The sequence below is a fragment of the Nyctereutes procyonoides genome, unplaced genomic scaffold (genome assembly GCF_905146905.1).
Source record: "Nyctereutes procyonoides isolate TBG_1078 unplaced genomic scaffold, NYPRO_anot_genome, whole genome shotgun sequence".
Taxonomy (NCBI): domain Eukaryota; kingdom Metazoa; phylum Chordata; class Mammalia; order Carnivora; family Canidae; genus Nyctereutes; species Nyctereutes procyonoides.
Genome location: NW_026575135.1, coordinates 72,038,234 through 72,060,447, shown reverse-complemented (window position 1 = coordinate 72,060,447; position 22,214 = coordinate 72,038,234). Strand labels below are relative to the sequence as shown.

Here is a 22,214-nt window from a genome sequence, read left to right as displayed (position 1 = left end):
CTTCCCCACCCCACCCCAAAGTTGACAAGAGGGTCCCCAGCATCACTAGTTTACCTTCCAGCCAGCTGTGCACCAGCAGAAAAAAGGCTCATCTCCTCTGATTTGTCCCATGTTCCTGAGCAGGTAGAGCTCAGCACAGGCCACATGCTGATCCCTGAACCAAGGCCAACACCAGCCGGATCTACTGGCTATGTGGCCAGGCCCAGACCACAAAACTAGCCCCCAAAGAGAGGAGATAATGCTAACCAAGCTGCAGATACCTCCATGGGGGTCCTAGCATCCATGCCACTCCCCACTGGGGAGCTGTGAACCCCCAAGGAGGATGGGAGACAGATCTGGACCCTAGTAGGACCCCAGCGCTCCTGGTGTCTTGGTGCTAGCAGAGGGCCTGATGACATGATGCTGTTCCCACCTCAGTTACATGGGGGGAGGGGGGGCGGGGAGGCTGGTCTAGGGTAGCTAGCACTCTAGTAGTCCTCAGCTGTGGGAACTTTGCACACACCTGAACCTCCCTTCTCAAGTCTGTTAACTTCCTCTGGCAACCTGTCATGGCTCTACTCTGACCTGCACCAACTCCAGCCAGCCCAGTCCCCAGGGAGAGCCTGGCACCCTCTCCATCAACCCCTCCCCACTCTCCCCCCACCAATCCAGATCCCACCTCGAAGTTTCTTCCTTTCTGCATGACACTGGATTAATGTCTGCCTCCCACCGCTATCCAAGTGCCACATACATGCCCAGGCTGCACCATTCTCACTCATCATGAAGTCCCTTTACGCATCAGGACAGGCATGAAGCAGCTGCTTAGGAATGAGGGAATGAGAGAATGAAATGAAATGAAAGCAACCCTGCACCATGAATGGGGACAGGCGGATACAGTGACTCCAGAGCTGGCTCCACAACTTCCCAGCAGAATGACTCAACCAAACCCCTTCTTTACGGTCACTGAGCCTTAGTATCCTCAACGGGCAAGTGGGTAGCACAGAGACTCTGCGTAGGACCTGCCAGAGCCGTGGTGAAGCTAGGGAAAGAGTACACCAGGAAAAATGCCCAGACAAGAGGCAAAAAGCTTCGTTTTGTTCTCTAACACGACTGGGAAGTATCTGTTTAGAATTTCAAGATGTTTTTTAAAAAAGTAAAATAAAAAACACCAGATGCCTTCAAAGTACGCAAATGTTGGGCCAATTCTCGTGACCCTCCTCGGGAGACTGAGGCCCAGGCCGGGAGAGCAGTGGGGAAGGGAGGAGCCAGCCAGGAACCGGGCGGAGGAACGAGTGTCAGTGACTCAGAGCGGGGCCAGACTCGGGCTCCCGGCCGGCTGGCGGGCAGAGATGCCCCTGGCTGCCTCGGACCGGACCGGTGCGCTCCGGAGGGACCCGGGGTGGGGGTAGGGTGGGGCTTCCCCGGGTCGCCCCGGCGCCGCTCACGACCTGGGGAGTCCCCGCTTTCCCGGCCCAGCCCTCCAGTAAACCCCGGGCTCGAATTCTGCCACTGCCAGACTTTGTCTTTGACTCTGCCACTGCCGGCCTCCCCTTTCTGGCCAAGTCCCTTTCCACCTGGGAGGGGCCCCAGTTCTGTCCTCCCTCGGTGAGGCCCCTAGGGTTCTTTCCCCACCGGGAGGGGGGCATGCTTGAAGGCCGTCCACGTGCTACGTTTCTGATGCCCTCGGAGAAGCCTGGCACCCGGAGGGGCGCCCAGCGGAACGCGGGCCTCGTGCCTGGCATTGCGGTCTGTGCCCTACACACACTGTCTTAATCCTCACCGGGACCGGACGGGAAGCTTTCGCTGTCATCCCATTTCGCAGACGGGGTAACTGAAGCTCAGAGCTACTGAGTGCCCCGCCCACAGCCCCACGCCTGGGGCGTGTTCTGCCGCCCCCGGTCCAGCTCCAGGACCCGACCCCGACGCCCGGGCGTCACCCACCCGGTTTGCGCGCGGGAGCCGCCCCTCACTCAGTTCCCTGACTGCTGGGGCCCAGTCCCCGCCGTTGTCACGACAACCGGGGACCAATGGGGAGCGGGCAGGCGGAGGAGGCCCCGCCCCGCCCCCGCCTCCGGCTGCGGTCTCCTCGCTATAAGGGGCGGAGGCGGGCGGCGGGAGCCGAGGCCAGCGGAGCGCCAGGCGCGCGCGGGGTTCGAGTGTCCGGAGCGCGCAGAGTCCCCGAGCCGCGAAGGGCGCAGGCAGCAGCCACGATGTGCGGTGAGTGTGGTGGGCGCGGGCGGTGGCCCCCCAGCTTCTCGGCCCCGGGGCCTGGGAGCGGGGCGCCGGGGACCCCGACGGGCGCGGGACGCGGCATCGACCTGCCCCGCCCCAGAGGTAGAGGCTTCCACCCGCTGGGTTTGCCGCCTCCTGCCCCTCGTCCCCAGGGGATGTTCCAAGAGGTGTGGGGCAGGAGGTGCCCCTCCGCGGTCTCGGACTTGGTGAGGGCAACCCAGCCTGGCCCCCCACAGAAGGGACAGAATTGATCCTGTCCTGGGCCGGCCCTTCACGATACAGAGCTACCCGCCCCCCATGTCCAGTGAGGAAAGCGCCCTCAAGTCGTCCACAAAGGCGGCCACGCACAAGCTCACGCGTCCCGGGCGCGGGGTGGCCAGCCCGGCTCTCAGCACCCCGCGCCCCCCAGGAGGGGCCACCCCACCTGCACCCTCCCTGGCAGCCCGCCAGGCTCGCTCGCGTGGCGCCGGCAGCAGCCCTCGTGCGCTCGGGAAGGGCCTGTGCGTTCTCCCCGCGTCCCAAAATGAACCTCTCGTCCCTAGAAGGGTTGATGCCGTGTTGCCGCCTCTTTGCTGAAACAGTTCTTGGCGAAGCTTGGGGAGAAGGCAGCATCGCCCGCCCAGCCTCGAGCCTCGAGCCTCGAGCCGTAGCTGGGGGAAGGCGTCGGGTCCGGGGAGCAGGGCCGGGCTCGGGCGTCCCCCGCTCGGGGCGGCGGCAGAGACGCGGTGCTGTCCCGAGAGGCTGCTGCGTGGTGGGGAGGGCGGCTGCGGCCCCGCGCACATCTGCAATTCCTTACTCTCCTGGCTGGGCCGCCCCCGCTGGCTGGGGAGAGGGCCCGGAACTTCTGCAGGGACAAAAGGTCACTGTGCCTTTTTTTTTCCTTGAGTAGGATTCAGTTACCCATTTCAGCCTCCTGTGGCTGGAGGACCTGGTGGAACTTTTGAAGCCATGAAAGGCCTCTGTCTGACTTCGCCGAGGGCTGTGGGGTGGGACGTGCCAGCAGTGAGCCCTGGGCCAAGATCTGTACAGGCCTCGTTTCTGAGGCCAGCCGCCTCTGAAAGTGCAAAAGGACCTCTGACTGAGAAGCCCGCAGCCCAGCAGGCTTTGGGAGGCAGCCTCCCCCAGGCCAAGCAGGCGTCAATTTAAACTCCTGAACCGCAAGCAAAAATGTCAGGGCTTTGGGGCATCATTAGCAACGTATAGGGCTGCCTGTGGGTATTTCTGGGCTGAGAGGCAAGGCAACGGTGCCACTTTTGCCAGAAGCCCATTGGAGTCTAAATCCCTCAGTGTGGCATTCCAGGCCCTTGACCAACTGGTAGCCCTAGCCAGACTAGTAAACCCACCAGGATCTGCCCGTCCAACATCTTCGACCTCCCTCCTTGCTCCTCTCAGGTACTTTCTTGCACCCCTCCCCACACCAGCACCCCAGCCTTCCTTCCTGCTTCCTACTTGAATCCAGCTTTCTCTGTCGTCTCTTTGAGCCTAGGGGAGAGATGGGCTCAGACTCTCCAGATCTGGGGTTTGGTTCTGCTTTCTTAAGGGGCCGCACATATTTGGTCCCCTAAGGAAAGGATGAGCTTTGGGCTGTAACCACCTATGTCCTCACATCAGGGCTCCCCACTAGCAGATCCCACTCTGAAGGACTCAGTGAAGTCAAGGAGCCACGTGGAATTCCCACATGGGGGTTATTTCCTTTTCAAGTAGCCAGGAGAAAGTCTCAGCTAGGTGCTAACGTGTCTTTTACAGCTCTCCTACACTTGCCAAGCACCCCTTGCACGAGGACACTGCCCCAAGCTCAAGCCTCATGGCGGCAGCTGGCTAGAATTAAACCTGTTGTTCTGGGTTAGTTCTGGATTACGGTCTGTGTATGTATGGCCGGTGATACTCGATTTCGTTTTATGGTTGTGCTCTTTCACAGTGCATTTATTTAGGTTTTCAAAAACTTAATCAATTTCATAGAAAACTATTAAGGATATGATTGCGTGTTTGGTACAAGGATTCGGCAAAATTTGCAAAGATGCTCTTAGAATAAGTCGCTTGCCCTTGTCACTGAACTCCAAAGAGGTCTATGTGCACCTGTGTCTGAACACGAGCTGTTTTAGGTCCCCTTTCTGGGTTGGCTCTGTCTGGCCCCCACTACGATCTGCCACTTCGAAGCCTCCTCCTGGAGAAGTCAAATCTCCAGGGCTGCTCCTACAGAGGTGAGCAGGGACTGAGCTGAAGGCCTTCCCTTTAGTTGCTAATGACCATGCTCAGATTGGCTCTTGTTCACCCTCATCTCTCTGCATCTCCCACAGAAAGCCAGACCCAGTACTGGCTGATCCTCCACACACTAAGCAGCTGATGTACTGAGAGCTTAGCATGGCAGCAGGGACCAACACATGCATGGGAATTTGGCAAAAAGGATTGCACTTTCTGTCCACGGATTTTTAGATCTTCCCTATCCTTTACCACTGCATTTAGTAATGCATGGTGGTGGGGGCTGGGGGGAGAACTTGGCTATGCAGAATTAATGAATTCTTAATTTTTTCGAGAAGGTAAAGCCCTTGCTTTGAATTCATTATCTTTTGTATTAGTTGGTGTATTAGTGTCTGCTGGCTGCTATAACAAGTTACCTCAAACTTCCTGGTTTAAAACAACATGAATGTTATTTTCTCACAATTTGGGAGACCAGAAATCCAAAACTCAGTTTTACTGGGCCAAAATCAAGGTGTCAGAAGGGCCCCACTTTCTCTGGACACTCTAGGGAAGAATCTGGTCCTGTTGCTTCCAGACTCTCGTGGCTGTCAGCATTCCTTGGCTTGTGTCTGTACCTTTGTGGTCACATCACCTTCTCCTCTTCCAAGTCAAATCTCTCTCTGCCTCCCTTTTATGACACTTGTGATGGCATCTAGGGCCCACTTCATAACCCAGGAGTCTGTCCCATCTCTAGATCTTTAATTGAATTTCACCTGTTAAGACCTTTTCCCATATAAATATGTTTACAGATTCTAGAGGTTAGGACATGATATCTTTGAGGGTCATTATTTATCTTGCTACAGTTGGGCTCTTGCTTTTGGGCACCCTCTCCAAGAATAACTCAGTATCACTAATCCCATATGCTCAAGACGCAGCCACAAGGATGTTGACCAGAGGGCTACCAGTGTCCCCTCTATGCCCAATGCATACATACACCCAAGTCCCCGGGTTCCAGAACTTGCAGACTGGGCCCACCATAGTCAGAAGATGAATATAGGCATCAGTTAAAGATCCCATCCTTCACTGGCATGGCCAGTTGGAGCAAATAGTCTTCACAATTTTTCTAGAAGTCAGGTCTTGTGTCGTATAAATATGGTGCTGACTTCATCTCACCCTCCATGCAGGTACATACTCTTCCTGCTCATGTCTCCCCTGCAAGAAGCAGACGTGGTTTTATTCCTCAGAATCAGGAGGGGCAGGACGCGTGTGCACGCCCTTCCCCCACAAGCTCTCTTTGCTTACATAGTGGTCTTCAGAAGAGCTTGTTATGTGCTTAGGGGGTTTGTCTCTCATTTCAGCTGAGGAAACAGCCATCCAGAGAAATTAGATGACACCGGGGAGAACTCACCCTTTTGTTCCAGACTACTTCTGGCTCTGGGAACCTCATCATATATGACACCCATTTCCTCCCTGTAATGGTTCAATTCATGGGATGGATGCTTCAGAAGAGACTAACCTGGAGTTGATGGGGCACAGACTCTGGAGGCAGGCCACTTGCCTTGCCACCTCTCCAAGCCACAAGAACCTTGCAAAACAGAGCCCCTGCTCCAGGATGTGCAGATAAATGTCTGACAGCTGGCTCCCTGTGGCTAATTTCAGGTCGTCAATGTGAGGTCCTTGAGTGTGGAGTTGAGAAGAGATGAGTATGTTTGGCTCTCAGGAGCGAGCCCTAGCAGTTCCCGCACCCTGCTCACACCCTGCCTGCAAGATTCCTGTGGGCATTCTCGAACAGAGGGCTTCATAGGGGCCAGCTGGGGAGGGGCTCAGCACTGGAAGTGACTCCCCACGTCCCCCTCCTCCTTCCCATCATTACGCCATTCCTCCCTCACTCAGTCTTATTCATTCGGGGTTTCCCAAGTTCACAGGAACCTTCTGGAAATTTTGTGATGTAACCTTAGTAAACAGTACTTTTAAACCGAAGGATTCTCTTTTATGTTTAGTGAAATTTGCTTATAAAGGAAGATTGCCTTGAGGTTACAAACACTCCAAGAAGAAAGTTCTGGAGAATTAATTGGCAAAAACAAGCGCTTTCATCTGATTGTCTGTCTCTTTCATTTTCAAAGGGAATATTTCACCAAAAAAAAGTTTGACCTTTTTTTTTTTTATAGCCAAATTTTGGCAGGTTAAGCAAAGACTTAAACTTTCTCAAAAGTATTTTTTAGTGCAACTTAGAGTATCTGTTACTTCTCCCTTTGCTCTTTGTGAAATTCTAAAATGACAAGGACACCAAGAACTTTTTCATTAAAAATAGAAATGCCTTGCCCATGTTTACTGCAGGAAGCAGAGTCTCCTGTTATCTCAGAGATTCCAGTGGTGCAGTAACTTTAACTCATGGAGTCCCAACGAGGCCAGAGGCAGGGTGAGGCCATCCTGACCCTGCGCCAGGCCCTCAGGTCCCTGTGTCTGTGTGGGAACCCTGTGGTGGGACCTCTGCCTTGGCTCACTTCTGTGAGAAGATGGCAGCAGCTGTCGTTGCCATTTTATCAATACAGTGCTGCCCCGAGAGGCCACAACCTCCTCGGGGGTCGTCCCTGTTGGCACAGTGGCCTCCCCGAGCTGGGCCCTCACCCAGGAGAGTAGACCTGCCCCACCTCTCCTAGCACACCACATATATACGCCCAACCCTCAAACACACACTCACATACACTCACACCTACCCAGCACTCAAACACAAATTTACACCCATCCAGCGCTCAAACACACATTCACACCCATACGCATTCACGCACCACACACACTCATATATATTCATACACACCAATATGCTCTCTCACCCTGACACTCAGACACTCACATATATACATACTCTCACGGACACACACGCTCAGGAATTCTGGGAGGCAGGAGTCTGACTGGCTGGCCCGTCTTCTGCCTGAGTGGGGAGTGACCCCACTTGAGAACCGGACTAGTATCTAATTTGTACTAGGCTCTGGGACCAAGCAATGCTAAGAAGCATGGGATGGTGGTGGGAAGAGCACCCTCAGTCTCGTGGAGCACTGGGGAAGGGATCCCCAACCTGGTGGGGTGGTGGTGTGGACCTGCGGAGTGAGCCCCTACCCTGGTGGGGTGCAGACTGTATCTCTAGCTGCAACTGTCCACCCTCCCTCACAGTGAGGGCAGGGCTTTCATTGAGGAGGACAGAGGGTGAGATTTTCCAAAACGACAGGCACAGATTCAGAACACAGACCCCAGCCTGCCCATTGTGAATTTGACCTCTTCCCATGTGCACTAGGCCCCAGACAGCCCCTGTTCTCCTCCACCACCTCAGGCATTCCAGGGTTGTAAAGAAGGTTCCAGGAGTTCGGTGCTACTAGTCCTGGCCATGAGTCCAGGGGACACGGCCACCAGACCTGGTCATTGTCATTATGGTTCAGAGTCCCCCTGCCTGAGTGAAAGGACCTCATCATCCTGGTGCCTTTGGTCCTGGTTGCCTGTATCTCTCAAACCATTTACAGAGGGAGTGCTAGAACCCGCAGGTCCCCAAAGGGAGCCAGGCAGAGGGGCTGCAGCCCCCTTACAAAGGGCTAGTCTCCATTCTACGTCATGTCTGGAGCCTTCCCTGGAGTTTATCTTGGCTTTTCTCCCTCCAGAACCTTTTCTCACTCACTTTCCCCATAATATTTAAGAACAGGGCCCTAGAAAGCTGTTTAGAAGCTCTGGATGCCGGGGTGGGGTGTGGGCATAGGCCATGTACTGAGCTGGGGTGGTTAGGCCACAGCAGCCTCTGTCCCAGGGCCAGACATTTCTGTAAGCCACCTTGGGAGGATTTCACCACCCTGTCTGTGTAAAGGAGGGACAGATGGACGTAGGGAGAGCCAGACTTGCTGTAGTTGCCATGTCCTATATGGCAGAGAAAGTGGAGTCAGAAACAGCAATGTCTGGTGGGGCCAGGGGGAGTCTCTTGCTGTCACCAGGGCCCAGACCCTACCAGGGAGCTTGGAGGTCTTTCCATCAGGGGTGAGGTGGGCATCTCTCCAAAGACCAGGCCCCTTCTACACAAGCGATTTCTCACCCCTTGAATTGTAAGACGGGGCTTATGCTGATTTGAGAAGCAACAGGGAGACACTCTGCCATCACTCAGATAGACCCGGCTGTGACTTCCTCGAGTCTTGGACTTGGAGCTAGAGATACCCTGTCCGTTCATGGGAACCACAGCCTTGGCACAGGATGTTGTGAAGATCAGACGAGATAAGGTTCTGAAAGTACTGGCTTCCTGTGTGCTCCGCGCATCTGCTGCGTGGCGTCTCACACTCCCCGGGAGTGGGAAGACCCTTGGGTGGCTCTGAGCCCATCCTTCTATGCATTGGAAGGTGTGCTCAGACAGGGCTTTCTCCTCGAGACCGTCATTCTTCTGGGTGAGCAGGACTTGGGAGCCACGGAGAAGTCAGATTGGGCTGGATGACAATCCCAGACCTACCAAAACTAATTCATAGAGCGGCACATGGTCAGATAGTGTACACGGGCAGAAATACTGTGACCATGCAAAGAACACACATGCAGTAGGAAAGGAGTTTCTGCCCGATAGCCAATGCCCTCTTCTGAGGCAACCACTGCCCCCTCCCAACCTCAGGTCTTGAGAGCCCTTCCAGAAATACCGTATGTGTCTCCCAACCCCTCCCTGCATGATTTACTCAGGTTCTGCGAATTGCTTTTTCCCTTGACACATCTTGGAGATGTAGTTTGTTTTCCAAGAGAATACAGAGCTTCACCTTGTTCTCTGCAGAAGGCCACCTGCCTGTGGTCCCATAGTGGCCCTGCCATGTGGCTGTGCTGCCACCTACCTGGTGGTATCAGGGACCATCTTCAGGACCAGGATCAGGATCCCAACCTTGCCCGCATCTTAACTCCCACAAACAGCGCTGAGCAGTGGCTCAGGCCTTGTGCATGCACACATGCCCCTCTGCAGAGATAGCCGTTGGAGACATTCCTAGCAACAGCTCTGGTCAACAGATGTGTGCATTTTTAATTTTGACAGATTGCCAGATCCTTCCAGAGAGCGCGCATGCATTTAAACTCTCAGCTTATTGTCAAACTGTTTGATCTTTACCAATTCCGTAGGTAAAAAACCGAGTCTCCTTGTAGTTTTTATCATGGATGATCTGGATTCCAGAAGGGAATTCTGACACCAATAGTAAGAGAAATGCCTGGGAAAGCAGCTTTATTCCATTTCTTTATTTTTCTAAGCTAGTAAGAGCATGATGTTAATGCTGGGTGTTGGGTTTTTTAGTTGTTTTTTTTTTTTTTTTTCACTTCATCTCGGGAGAGTGCAGGGAGAAGCCTGCCAAGAGGGAGAGCTGTGAGAGGAGATGGAGGCGCTTCGTTAATGAAAGAGCTTACTGAATAGGTGTCTGAATGCAAGAGATTTTTATGTTGAAATTAGATTTATGTTGTCATGTGCAAGGACCTCGAAAACCACTCCCTGGCACCCCCCCTCACCACAGTATTCTCCCAAACTGTGCTGGGGTGGCTGGGAGCCTCCTGGCTGGGTGTGGACACAGCTGGTAGTCCTGAGGACGAGGCGGCTTTAACCAGCCCAGCTCCCCCCACCTCGGGTGGAGGAGGGGCTCTGGAGGCAGCACCCCCACCTCCCCACCAAGCAGGCTACCCTGGATCTAAGAGCCAGGGGCGCCTGACAGGAGGACCTCAGAAGTGCAAGTTTAACCCAGAGGAAGGAGAATCATGGGGGAAAATTGAAGGATTGCAGAGTAGAGCCTGAGCTCACTCTCATAGAGGCATTTCAGATTCCAAACCTTTCCAGGGTTGGTATATGGGCCTTTGAGTCATCTGCAGTGCCTGTCAGCTCCCCTCAGTGAGGAGCCGCTGTAATTCTAGAAGGATTCCCAGGATGCCGGGGAAGACTACAAAAATGATCTGTGAGTGGCCCCCTCCTTCACATAATTGTCTCCCATGGCTATGTGGTCTTTACAGGGACTGGAATTGGCCCACGTCCCCCCAAGAAACTTCCTGATATTTTGCAGGATAATTAACGTGAAAAGTTTCACCCAAACATTAGGTAGTAGTGGTGGTCGGACAATTCTGTGAACATAGAGTTGGCCCTTGAACAATGAATAGTGTGTGTGTGGAGGAGTGGGGTGGGGTTAGGGGCACCAGCACCCTGCACAATCAGAAATCTGCACGTAACTCTGATTCCCTGAAAACTTAGTTACTATTGACTAGAAGCCTCACCAATAAGCATTAACACATATAACTATGTTATATGGAGCCTATACTGTATTCTCAAAGTAAGCTAGAGAAAAGCAAATGTTATGAAGAAAACCTTTAGGGAGAGAAAATATACTTATGTACTATAGTTATCAAAAAAAAGTGGAGCTGGTAGTTCAATCCCATATTGTTCAAGGGTCAAGTGTCCTGAAAACTATAGAGTTATACACTTTAAATGGGAGAATATTACGGTATGTGACTTATATCCCAATAGAATTGCTCAAAATTTTTTAATGTTTCCATTAGAAGGTAACTAGTGGGGTATTTTTTTTAATGAGTAAGGTGAGAAAAATACATCTTCTGCCCACGTGTTGAGCTCTGAAGTATAGGGTAAGGTGTGAGCTCCTGTGACCACACCTTCAGCACCTTCACCCAGCAAGTGCCTGAATATACACAAGCCCCTAGACACAGTGGCTCTCACCTTAGAGTTAACCAGGAACCAAAATAGCTGACCACCAAGATAACCTTAGCCATGTTAAAAAGAAAGCATCTGTCACTGCTCAGAAAGCATAGTGTGCATGTTTTTATATAGAAATTCTATACTTTAATACTTGTGTGCAAATATATCCTGTGTACAGTAATATACAGGACAGAATGCAAAATATCATTTTTAGCACTGTTTAATTTTATTGCCCAGCTTTTGACTATGTCTAGAATGAATTTTAGCAAGTTTATTATTCATATGCTGTGCCCCTACTCACTGCTTAGAGATATAACATCCCTTTAAGTGACATTGGATAGCTCATTCAGAAATACTATATTGACTTAAATCTAATCTTTTTTTAAAGACTTTATTTATTTATTCATGAGATAGAGAGAGGCAAAGACATAGGCAAAGGGAGAAGCAGGCTCCCTGTGGGGAGCCCGATGTGAGACTCGATCCCAGGACCCTGGGATTCGCCCTGAGCCCAAGGCAGACGCTCAACCGCTGAGCCACTCAGGCATGCCTGAATCTAATATTCTCCATGACTGGAAATATTACAGGTGGTTTTCTGTAAGTTGTCCCCTCTGAGGTTCATCTCTGACATTTCCCCCCAGTTTTATTGAGATACAGTTGACATATAACATTGAATAAGTTTTCAGTGTACTAAATGATTTGGTATATGTATATATTGTGGAATAATCACCTCACTAAGATTAGTGAACAGCCATCACCTCACATTGTTACTTTTTCCTTGTGGTGAGAACTTGAAAGAGCTACTGTCTTAGCAACTTTCAAATATACAATCAAGTATTATTAGCGTAGTCACTGTGCTGTACATTGCATCCCTAGGACTTGCTTATCTTATAACTGGAAGTTTGTACCTTCTGACCATGTTTACCTAGTTCCCTCAACTCCTACTCCCCCACCCCTGGCAACCACCAGTCTGATCTCTGTATCTCTGAGTTTGGGTTTTTTAGATTCCACATATCACACAATATTTGTCTTCTTCTATCTCACTTATTTCACTTAGCATAACGCCCTCACGTTCCATCCATGGTTTGCAAATGGCAGGATTTCCTTCTTTTTTATGGCTGAGTAATCTGTCATTGTAAACATATACCATAATTTTTTATCCATTCATCTGTGGATGGATAATTAGCTTGTTTCCATGTCGTGGCTGCTCTAGATAATGCTGCAGTGAATACAGTGGAGGGAGGTGGATATCTGGCAAATTTTTAATCCCGGTCAGACCTTTCTGTCATCCCAGGAAAACAGTGGGAAAATTAAAAATTAAAATAAAATCATTAAAATTAGAAAAATAAACCTTCTACACCTATTCATCCTTGAGGCAGCACTGCCCAGTGGTTAGGAGCATTTAAATCCTTTGGTCAGATCGCCTTGGTTCCCAGTCACAGCCTCCCAGGCTTCTGTTCCAGAGAGTAAAGGGAGGTCATTGGTAGGTCCAGTGCCTACAGCTGATGTGAGCTTTGACTGACATCTGTATGGGAACACTTGGCCCAGTGCATGAGTTCTCAATAAGAAGAGTTACTAAGAATGTTCCTGAAGACCAGTATTGTTCACGATCCAACCTCTTGGCTTCCCTGATGAATGCAGATTTACAGTCATTCTACTCCACATACACTTATCGGAGAAGGATGGTATGCCAAGACATAGTGAGAAAGATAAAGATAGAAGTGCCAGCCTGTGTCCTTATCAGGGGATGTAAGTGTTCCAGGATGTAAGAGCACCGGGGTGGCCCAGAGCAGAAGAGCCCATCTGGCGGGGGCCTGGGAGGGATAAGCCTGCCATGGGAGGTGGTTGGATCTTTGAGGAGGACAGGTCTTCCCAAGTCAGGTAGGGAGAAAAAAGGGCAGAGAGATGTCAGGACAGGCAATTCGCAGGAGACCAAGGGTCTAACATAGTCTCGAGCAGGCAGGGACATAGAGGACTTTGGCAAGAACCAGCATGATGACTGGTTTCTTTCCATTTGGGAAACTATTATTTTGAAATACAAATACAGAAAATGCAGCCAAATAAAATCTTCTTGGTATGCAGATCTCCCTTGAAGATAGGGATTCTCCAGGGGCCAAGAGATGGTTTTATTTTTGCTGTTGTAAAAGTAGCGTTTATGGATGTTGAAGCTCAAGGCATTAAGTAGAAAGGAGTAAAGGCCCCAGTCCCTGTCCTCACCTGCTGTAAGAGGCTGCTGTGACCTCCTTAGGACTCTCTCCAGGCCTGTTCTGTATGGATCAAGGAGTCCAATAGGCAGGGACTTCCAGATGCCCCTGGGTGGCCAGGTGGTTTTGCTGATCTTTGCTTTTGTAAATACCGCCACAGTGAAAGCCCTGTTGGAAAGTACAGCTGTAGGAGAAATCCTCTGCAGTAGGATTGCAAGGCCAAAGTGCGTGCATGTGCTCTTCACATACATGCCTTATGAGACCTTTTGTCATGGATGAGGCTGTGGGCCATGTCCTTCTCAAAGCAGGAGGGGAGCACGGCTGTCGGGTTATGTCAGGGAAAGGCTGTGCACATGGCCAGAGAGCCCTCCAGCCTCGTCACCTGTGCCAGCATCCCAGGAGCTTTTTTTTTCTAAACACCAACCAAGCAATTGATAAACCTGTGGCCTCCCGTCTTTTCACAGGAATCTTCGCATACATGAACTACAGAGTCCCCCGGACGAGGAAGGAGATTTTTGAAACCCTCATTAAGGGCCTACAGAGGCTTGAGTACAGAGGCTATGACTCAGCAGGTAGGTCCTGTGGGCTGCCACCGCATGCAGGACGCTTGTTCCTTTCACTTGACAACTGGAGACAAATAGGGAGAAGAAATCAGGGCAAGCAGATCTCCACCAGAAGTGCTCCCATCCATATCTTCGTGTCCCTGTTCAGGTCACTGCTTTGCATCTGCTGGGGTGCTCAGGGGTGGTGAGATGTCACAAATAGATATTATTCTTTCTATCTGATTTCATGATAGAATTATAATTTTATATCCTGTGTTCATTTCTCTCCCACATTTTCCGTTGTCTCAAACTCTTCCTGACGCTCTTTCTTGGTGGCTGCACACTCTGACAGCCTCAGAGTTCACTCTCCATCTACTTGACCTATAGACATCTGGTCTGCTTTCCATTTTTAATTAAGCAGCCTGAGGGAGAAGGGGGAGGCAGATGATTTTATATATCCATTCATTTTTTTAGAGATTTTATTTATATATCCATGAGAGACACACAGAGAGAGGCAGAGACATGGGCAGAGGGAAACAGGCCCCTTAGGGGAGCCCACTGTGGGACTTGATCCCAGGACCCTGGGATTGCGCCCTGAGCCCAAGGCAGACGCTCAACCACTGAGCCACCCAGGCTCCCCTATCTCTGTTCGTTCTTAATGGAGAGCAAGTCAAGTGAAGGATCGCAGGAACACTAATGCAGCAAGGATACCAGCTAACACAGCAGAGTGCACAGTGCACAGCATGACAGATGCCCTCCAGTGAGCCTCCTGCCCTCACTGGTGGGCCTGGAGGTGCCTCCCTCACAGGCAGGCTTCCAGGGCTGCACCCCAGTTGGAAGCCCCACCAGGCAACCACAGCCCAGGCCCAGGCATGCGTTCCCTGCTGGCTGTTGAGCACTGCTACAGCCTCTTTTTTCCGAGTCGACATCCTGAACACTGTCTAGTTCTCTTCCAGGCCACAAGCCTGGTGAACGAGAACCGATAAATCCACAGTGCTGTGTAGTCCTCACCCGGGGTTGTACTCTGTAACAAAGACAAAACTTAAATTCCAAAACCAAAAAAAAAAAAATCATGTGTATACCACAGGTGTGGCCATCGATGGACATAATAATGAAGTCAAAGAAAGACATATCCAGCTGGTCAAGAAAAGAGGAAATGTCAAAGCTCTTGATGAAGAACTTTATAGTAAGTGTAACACAGGCCCTGTCAAAGCAGTAAGTGCAGGGCGCATCAGTTTAAAACCTTTTATTGCAGCAAGACTAAGAATAGAAACTTAACAAGGGGAATCAATAGAAGAAGGGTTCAGCCCACATTATAAACTGTGTCTCTGAGGGTGTGGTTTTTTTTTTTAGGAGGTGGTGAATGAGCATTTTTAATTTTTTAATGTTTTATTCTTTCTGGCAAATGATAGCGCTTTTCCATTTATAGTAGTGCTCTGTAATTTTCTTTTTCAAGTAAGCTCATCTTGGTTAGTGAGTTAGGATACTGATGAGTACTGAGTAAACCACAGTGGTGGAAGGTGGGATGTGCTTCTGACCGAGCTGAGGGGACTCCTGTGTCAGTGCTTATTTTTCTTTGATCTAGAACAAGACAGCATGGACTTAAAGATGGAGTTTGAGACGCACTTTGGCATTGCCCACACACGCTGGGCCACCCATGGGGTCCCCAATGCTGTCAACAGCCATCCGCAACGCTCAGACAAGGGCAACGGTAGGTCCTATGGCCCTGCTCCCCAGCCTGAAGGTTCCACCGGGCCCTGACCTGTGCCAGTGTTGAGCCACACCCATCACCAGCAGCTGGCTTCTCTCCCAGCCCTGTCTTCCCCAAGGACCCAAACAGGTGGCACCAGGCCCAAAACAGGAGGTGAACTCAGCCTGGCTCCTGGGCAGCGCTGACCCTCCAGGCTGCCACAGGAAAACAGTGACGCTTCCCAGGCTGGCTGCTGGCCCTTGAGACCCAACCCGAGTGCGACCTGGCAGCATGAGGGGTCGAAGAGTCTGGGCACTGTTCTCTCCTCAACAAGGGACTGCAGTGTTCTGGAGGGCTGGGTGCCTCAGGGAGGGGTAGGTGGTCTTGAGCCAAGGCCAGTGGCAGTGCTGATCTGGGTTAACATCTGAAGTGCCCGCTCCAAACCTGGGCCTTGCAGTGAGGCCTTGGCTGCCAAAGGCTTGAGATCTGGAGACGCAGAGGCTGCACCAGGCAGCCCGGGGCTCCCTCCAAGCAGCAGAGCCCTCCACTTGGTTCCCTACATGTTTTTTTAGACCTGAGAATGATAATACCTAAAAGTCTGGACTTCTGGCATCCCTTGAAAAACTGAAAGGTATGGTGACGGGGCTCACAGTAACTTGGAGTTCAGGTGGCAATCTGAGGCTACAAGGTAGGATTCCAGACCCTCGTTGGAGGACTGCAGGTTCCCTAGTTTCCCTACCCGGCCCCTCCACATGGCATGCCTGGGCCTCCAGGACAGTTCTCCACACCATAGTTCTTCACGCCCCCACCCACTCTCGTAGGAGGACTGATAGGTCTAGAGATCCTAGTGGGTCTCCACTGTAGATTAGGCCTGGTCAGGTCAGAAGCCCCCAGTGACCCACACCTGGGCATGAAGGGGGAGGGTCTCTGGCAGAGAGAATGATCTTTGGAGTCAGCTGGGACCCCCACCCCAAGACATCCCCGGCCCCATATTAAAGTAGAAATCAGATACATCAGAGTTTCTGAGTAATTGAGGAGTGCTTACTGGCAAGCACTCAGCTAAACTATTGGCCAACCTCACTGCAGTTACTCGTCATGCAAGTAGCATCACAGGAGAGACTGGTGCCTCCCTGCTCCCTGTCCTTTACCCCTGTGAATGGTGGTTCATCATGCCTGATTTGGAAGGGTGAGCTCTATGCCCCTTGCTCGGCAGAACAGTTGGGATAACACGGGCTGGTCAGAGTCTTGGGTAGTGAGGGTTTTTTTTTTTTTTTTTTTTGCTAGAGATTGACCCTTGGATCTGGTGCATGCCCAGAACCATGGGACATCCACTACTGGGGCAGGTGCCCCATATCCAGGAGGCAGATAGCAGACTTCCTGGTGCTAAGGACCCAGAATGTATGTCCAGCCAAATCCCAAGCCAGATACAGACACTAGTCCCTGGAGCAAACAGAGTCCCAAGATCACGTACCCTGAAATGTTGCCACCCCAGGTGACACAGTGAACCCCCACTTCAGCATAGATGATGACTCCATGTCCCCCCAAGCAGGGAGGCTCCAAGAAGATCCCCCCACACCCAGACTTGAATATTCCTGCCCTGACTCAGGATGAGTAATTGAAAACAACATGAGAAGGAAGCAGAGATTTGTAGAATTCCTTTAGCAACTCACCAGGGATTAACCAAAGAGCGTATTTTTGAGGAAGACTTCTACCCAGCAACAGCATTACACAAGAAACTCACTCAGAATTTTCACAAAGAAAACACAGATTCTAGGAAACAAACTACCAATGAGAAGTTAAGACAATTGAGTGAAATGAAAAAAAAAAATGGGACAGGGTTAAGAAAATAATCTGAAGAAACCGTGTTGGAGTTGGTGTGAAAAATAAGAGGGGGATGGATATGGCGGCAGTTAATAGAAGTCCAACAGGTGGGTATCCCTGAGAAGAGAACAGAACAAATAAAACAGTAAAAACAAAAGACAAAAAGGCCCCATACATGTAAAGCTGTACTAGAGTTCAGCTGTGCCTAGCACACTTGCTGAAAGTGGCTTTTCTATTCAAGCCCTCTAAGTTTTTGCGTGACTTCCCCAAAGTAAACCACAGGTTATAGAAAAATAAAAGAGGAAATTATGATAAAAATAAAGAAAAAGAATAAAGGACCAGTCTGTACTGAAGAAAAACTTGAATTGGGGAGCCAAAGTTTCACTGAACAATAATACGTGGACACATCCTGGTAGAATTACTGACTCTCAAGGACAATAAAGGGTCTTTCTATTATCTGAACTCAGGAGGAGTGGGAGTTACTTACCCAGAAAAATTCTCATGCTGGTATTAGACCTTCGAGTTATTTATCAGCTACTTATTGAGAAAATGCAGTGTTGACTAAGCTGATGTATCCTTGCTCTCTCAGGGCTGGCGGGCGGGGGTGGGGGTGGCTGTTCCTCGTGCAGGGAGTAGCCTGACCTGAGCAGGGTTTGCTGCTGGTGCTCTGGAAGGCCGGAAAAGCTGCAGCGGGCAGACCTGCAAAGAGAAGTGTTCATGGCCACACAGGAATGTGGCTGAGCCTGGAGATGCCAGAATTTCTGGGAATTCTTCCTCCCATGAGAAAATCAGGATTTTTTAAAATAGATTTTATTTATTTCTTAGAGAAAGAGAAAGCATGTGTGGTGTGGGGGCGGGGTGCGGGGAGAGGGAGATGGAGAGGCAGATGCTCCGCTGAGCAGGGAGCCCAACGTGGGGCTCCATCCCAGGACCCTTGGGACCATGACCTGAGCCGAAGGCAGATGCTTAACCCACTGAGCCACCCAGGGGCGGTGAGAAAAAATCAGGATTTTTTAAGTGAAAATTCAAAAATTTTAAACTTAAATCTTTTTATAATGCAATGTGGGTCAAACAAAGCATCTTCATGCTGAATAATGAAGCGTTCATCCTCCCCCATTTGACATAAATACCAAAGTGTGTTTGACGATACTGTAGGGCACCAGCCAGAGCTCTGTGCGTGGTCTGGCTGGCAGGTGCTTTCTATCCAAAGAGAACTGTGTATTTCCTTGGGTTTAGATTGTAATCGTAGTAGATTGTAGACGTCAGCTCTCATCTGCATAAGTGATGTTTGCTAAATAGCAGATGCTGTGGGAGCAGAGCTTGCAGAGTTTCAAGCTGTCAAATCAGTGTCCTTCACTGCTGACTTGAACTTCACTTTCTCATGGCATTTCTGTCTTCACCCAACTTTTCTTCCAGAATTCGTGGTCATCCATAATGGGATCATCACAAATTACAAAGACCTGAGGAAGTTTCTGGTAAGATACTTGCCCTGGGTTAACATGTAACTCAAGTGATCTTCCCCAGAAGCTTTCCAACCTGCTCATTTGCCTCCGGGAATGGAGACAGGAACTGAGAGAGACCTACTCTCAGTGACATCTCCAAGCATCGGGTGTACTTCATCCCAGCTCAGCCGCCTCCCCTCAACTTGCTGGAGAAGATAGCAGGGCATTTGCATGTACTTCAAGTGCCACTGCAGATTCACAGAATCAAAAGAACTTGAACTTTCTTTTATTAAAGTGTCTGCATTACATAAGCATATCCACTCATACACCAAATGGAATGTGGGGTGGGAATGCAGATGGCCAGTGTCTGATGTATGACAAGGTTGTGGTGCTGGCTGGGACGTGGGTGGATTTGACTCAACATATTTGATCATTTTGACGGCTGCTGTTTTGCAAAGTCCAGATTAACAGCAAGGACAGGCTTCTGAGGAGGGATGATCTCAGGGAATACTGGAATGACTCAGCTGTGTTGGGCTGTGTGATTCAGGCAGACAGTTCTCATCCTCGCTTTCCTTGTTCTTATCTTAAGTCATGTGAGGGTGGGTGGGTCATAAGAAAGGAGGGGAGCTGGCCACGCTCTGTTGCGCAATGACCTTTTCTGATCCTCGGTCCCGCGAAATATTCCAGGAAAGCAAAGGCTACGAGTTTGAGTCAGAAACAGATACCGAGACCATCGCCAAGCTGATTAAGTATGTGTTTGACAACAGAGAAACTGAGGACATTACATTTTCAACACTGGTCGAAAGAGTCATTCAGCAGTTGGTGAGTTCCTGGTTCCACCTGGTGTCAATAAAGCAACTCTGTACCTTCACTCTTCAATAGCGTCTGTGATGCAAATATGTGCAAAGCACCTAAGGATTAGAAAAGGTTAGTCTACAGTGTCTGTCCTTAAGATGTCATATTGTGGAGAATTGAGAGAAGTCCTGAGCTTTTGGTAATGAACACCAAGTGGGGAGTGCCTGGCTTCATTTCAACCGCCTGAAACTGTGGTCAGAACTTCCCATCTGTGGCTCTCACATGCAGGACTCAGTTGTGGTGGGTCCTTTGTCATCTGTCACTTGTGCTTCATGTGCCATTAATTACATACCCAGGGGTCCGTTGAACTGATGTGGGAGACTCCAAACTGTAGCCTTCCCTCCTGTTCCAGTGAAGTGATTGTTTACCACGTGTCCTTACTGAGCAGAGTTGGGAAGAAGAGGAAGTAGAGACAGCACGTGTGGACTTTTGAGAAGCTTGATTAAAAGAGTGTTGAGAAATGGCCCAGTGGAAGCAGAGGCTTGTGGTTCTGAGGAAGGACTGTGTTTTTGTGATAGGAGCCATCAGATCAGGTCTGTGTGCTGATTTAGGAGAGACAGAGGCCAGTGGTGTCCCAGAGGGCTGGACCCATAACACTAAGCCTCGAGAAGGGGCACATGCTGGGGAGATTGTCCACGAAGAGGAGGCAGAGCAGACCCAGGCCATCTGCAAGATGTACAGGGAGGAGGAGAGGTGTCCTGACTTTTCAGAGTACCTCCTCCCAGGCATCTGAGATGGGGGTAGCCTGGAGACAGTGTTTGGGGCCGAGGATCTGGAACATCCAGTGTCAGAGGCTGCTGCAGGCACAACACTGTGGTTTAAAATCTATCACCCTTTGGTGTTTTAAGAGCCTTTTTAAGAAATAAATCTAGCGTGAAACCCTTTGCCCTATAACTCCTGTTTTTGGGGGGTCATAACTCATAAGACACTTATAAATAAGAGCCTGTCCTGTATGAAATGCATAGTGTACTGTACTTTGTGGTTTACAGTAGACCCATTTGGTTTTGCAGAACAGTATTTCCTCATTTCCATTTGTAATTTTCAATTTTGGAACTACCTCCACAGTGACGACACTTGTAAATTTCAGTGAGTTCTCATAAGGCAGAGAATGGGAAGTGTCTTTCTCTTCAGAGTGACATCTTGTTGCCAGAACCAGCAGGATGAAGATCAGGATCCTCAGGATCTTCCTGAAGCCTCTTCATTTTGGGTAGTTGGAAAGGCCTGGGGACACTACTCTGGGTCCCTCTACCTGTGTGAGTCAGCAATCTGGCCAATGCACACTGGCAACGCGGGGTCTTGGGTCTGTCCAGGAATCAAAAAAATGGGGCATTTCAGGTGGAGAACCATATTTATAGCTCATGGTACATAACCCAAGTCTACTAGGGTTGTGGCAAATTAGTACAAAATGGTCAGAACATAGAGAATTGTGCATCAAAGATTTCAATATAGCACTTGGAGTCTTGAGTTAGGAGAACTAGGTTTGTTCTGGTTTGCACAGTGCAACAAGCTGAAGCACAGAGAACGAACAACAGTCATGGCTAAAGAAATAATCACACTGAAAACAACCCATGCCTCTATTGGGTTTTCCATATGGCAGCCACTGTTCTAAGTACTTTAGGCGCATGAGCTCATAGCAGGCATAGAAGGTAGGACTGTTCTCATTTCTGTTCACCACAAGGCACACGGTGATTGCCAGTTACAGGGTTTAAACCCAGGCTGTACCACGTGTCATGAATTTTCATTCTCATAACTGCTCCCTGAGTAGGTACCATCCCGGAGGCCCCAGGCAGGACCCCCAGCCCAAGTTGTCATTTCCTGAGGCTCTAACTGCACCCATCCACCCATATGGTCACAGAGCTGGGAATCATTCCTTGTGGGCTTGGGCAGGGGTGGTTTCCGTCGAGTACCATGAAATCCACAAGTTCTGGTGTTTGGTTCTTCAATGTAGTCCTATTTCACTTTCTCCTCCTTCCATCGCCCTGAATGAGCTGTCCTGTGTTCAGCCCCTTGAAGGAGTGACCCCAGGACCCACCCACTGTGACAGTGGCCCCTGTTTGGGGCAGTGGGCTGGGCTGGCCGGGCCAGAGCATGTTGTTCCTCACCCTTGTTTGCTGTGTTTGCAGGAGGGCGCATTTGCTTTGGTTTTCAAGAGCATCCACTACCCGGGAGAAGCTGTTGCCACCAGGTGAGGCACAATACATTGACATTTCAAGAATAAATAAATAAAATAAAATTGTTTAGATTGAGGTCCAGGGGAGAAGTAGGGTGTCTGGCAAGCTGGAAGTTACCCTCTAAGGGATAGATGTGGCTTGTGTACCCCACCATCTCTGTGGCCAGAGCTACTGATTCTTAAAAGAGAAACCAGAAAGTTGGATATTTATTTGAAATCTCCATATTTTCAGAAGTTGACAACAAATGCAAACTAAAAAAAATAAAATTGTAGGGGGCACCTGGGTGGCTCAGTCGGGAAAGCATCTACTTTCACTCAGGTCATGATCACGAATGGAACATCTGAACATCCACATCCAGCTCCCTGATCAGCAGAGAGTCTGCTTCTTCCTCTGCCCCTCCCCCACTTGTGCTCTCCATCTT

The 22,214-nt window shown here is 50.2% G+C and overlaps 1 protein-coding gene across 1 annotated transcript in view; it reads left to right on the top strand.

Annotated features, from left to right (window-relative positions):
* The first annotated feature begins 2,103 nt into the window (after positions 1 to 2,103).
* GFPT2 (glutamine-fructose-6-phosphate transaminase 2) overlaps positions 2,104 to 22,214 on the top strand; it is a 41,957-nt gene continuing 21,846 nt past the window's right edge. Inside the window, exons 1-7 of the mRNA XM_055301555.1 lie at positions 2,104 to 2,196; positions 13,737 to 13,844; positions 14,902 to 15,000; positions 15,400 to 15,525; positions 18,742 to 18,800; positions 19,455 to 19,589; positions 21,746 to 21,807. Coding sequence (XP_055157530.1) covers positions 2,190 to 2,196; positions 13,737 to 13,844; positions 14,902 to 15,000; positions 15,400 to 15,525; positions 18,742 to 18,800; positions 19,455 to 19,589; positions 21,746 to 21,807 — 596 coding nt within the window. The 5' untranslated portion in view covers positions 2,104 to 2,189. The remainder of the gene's footprint in view (positions 2,197 to 13,736; positions 13,845 to 14,901; positions 15,001 to 15,399; positions 15,526 to 18,741; positions 18,801 to 19,454; positions 19,590 to 21,745; positions 21,808 to 22,214) is intronic.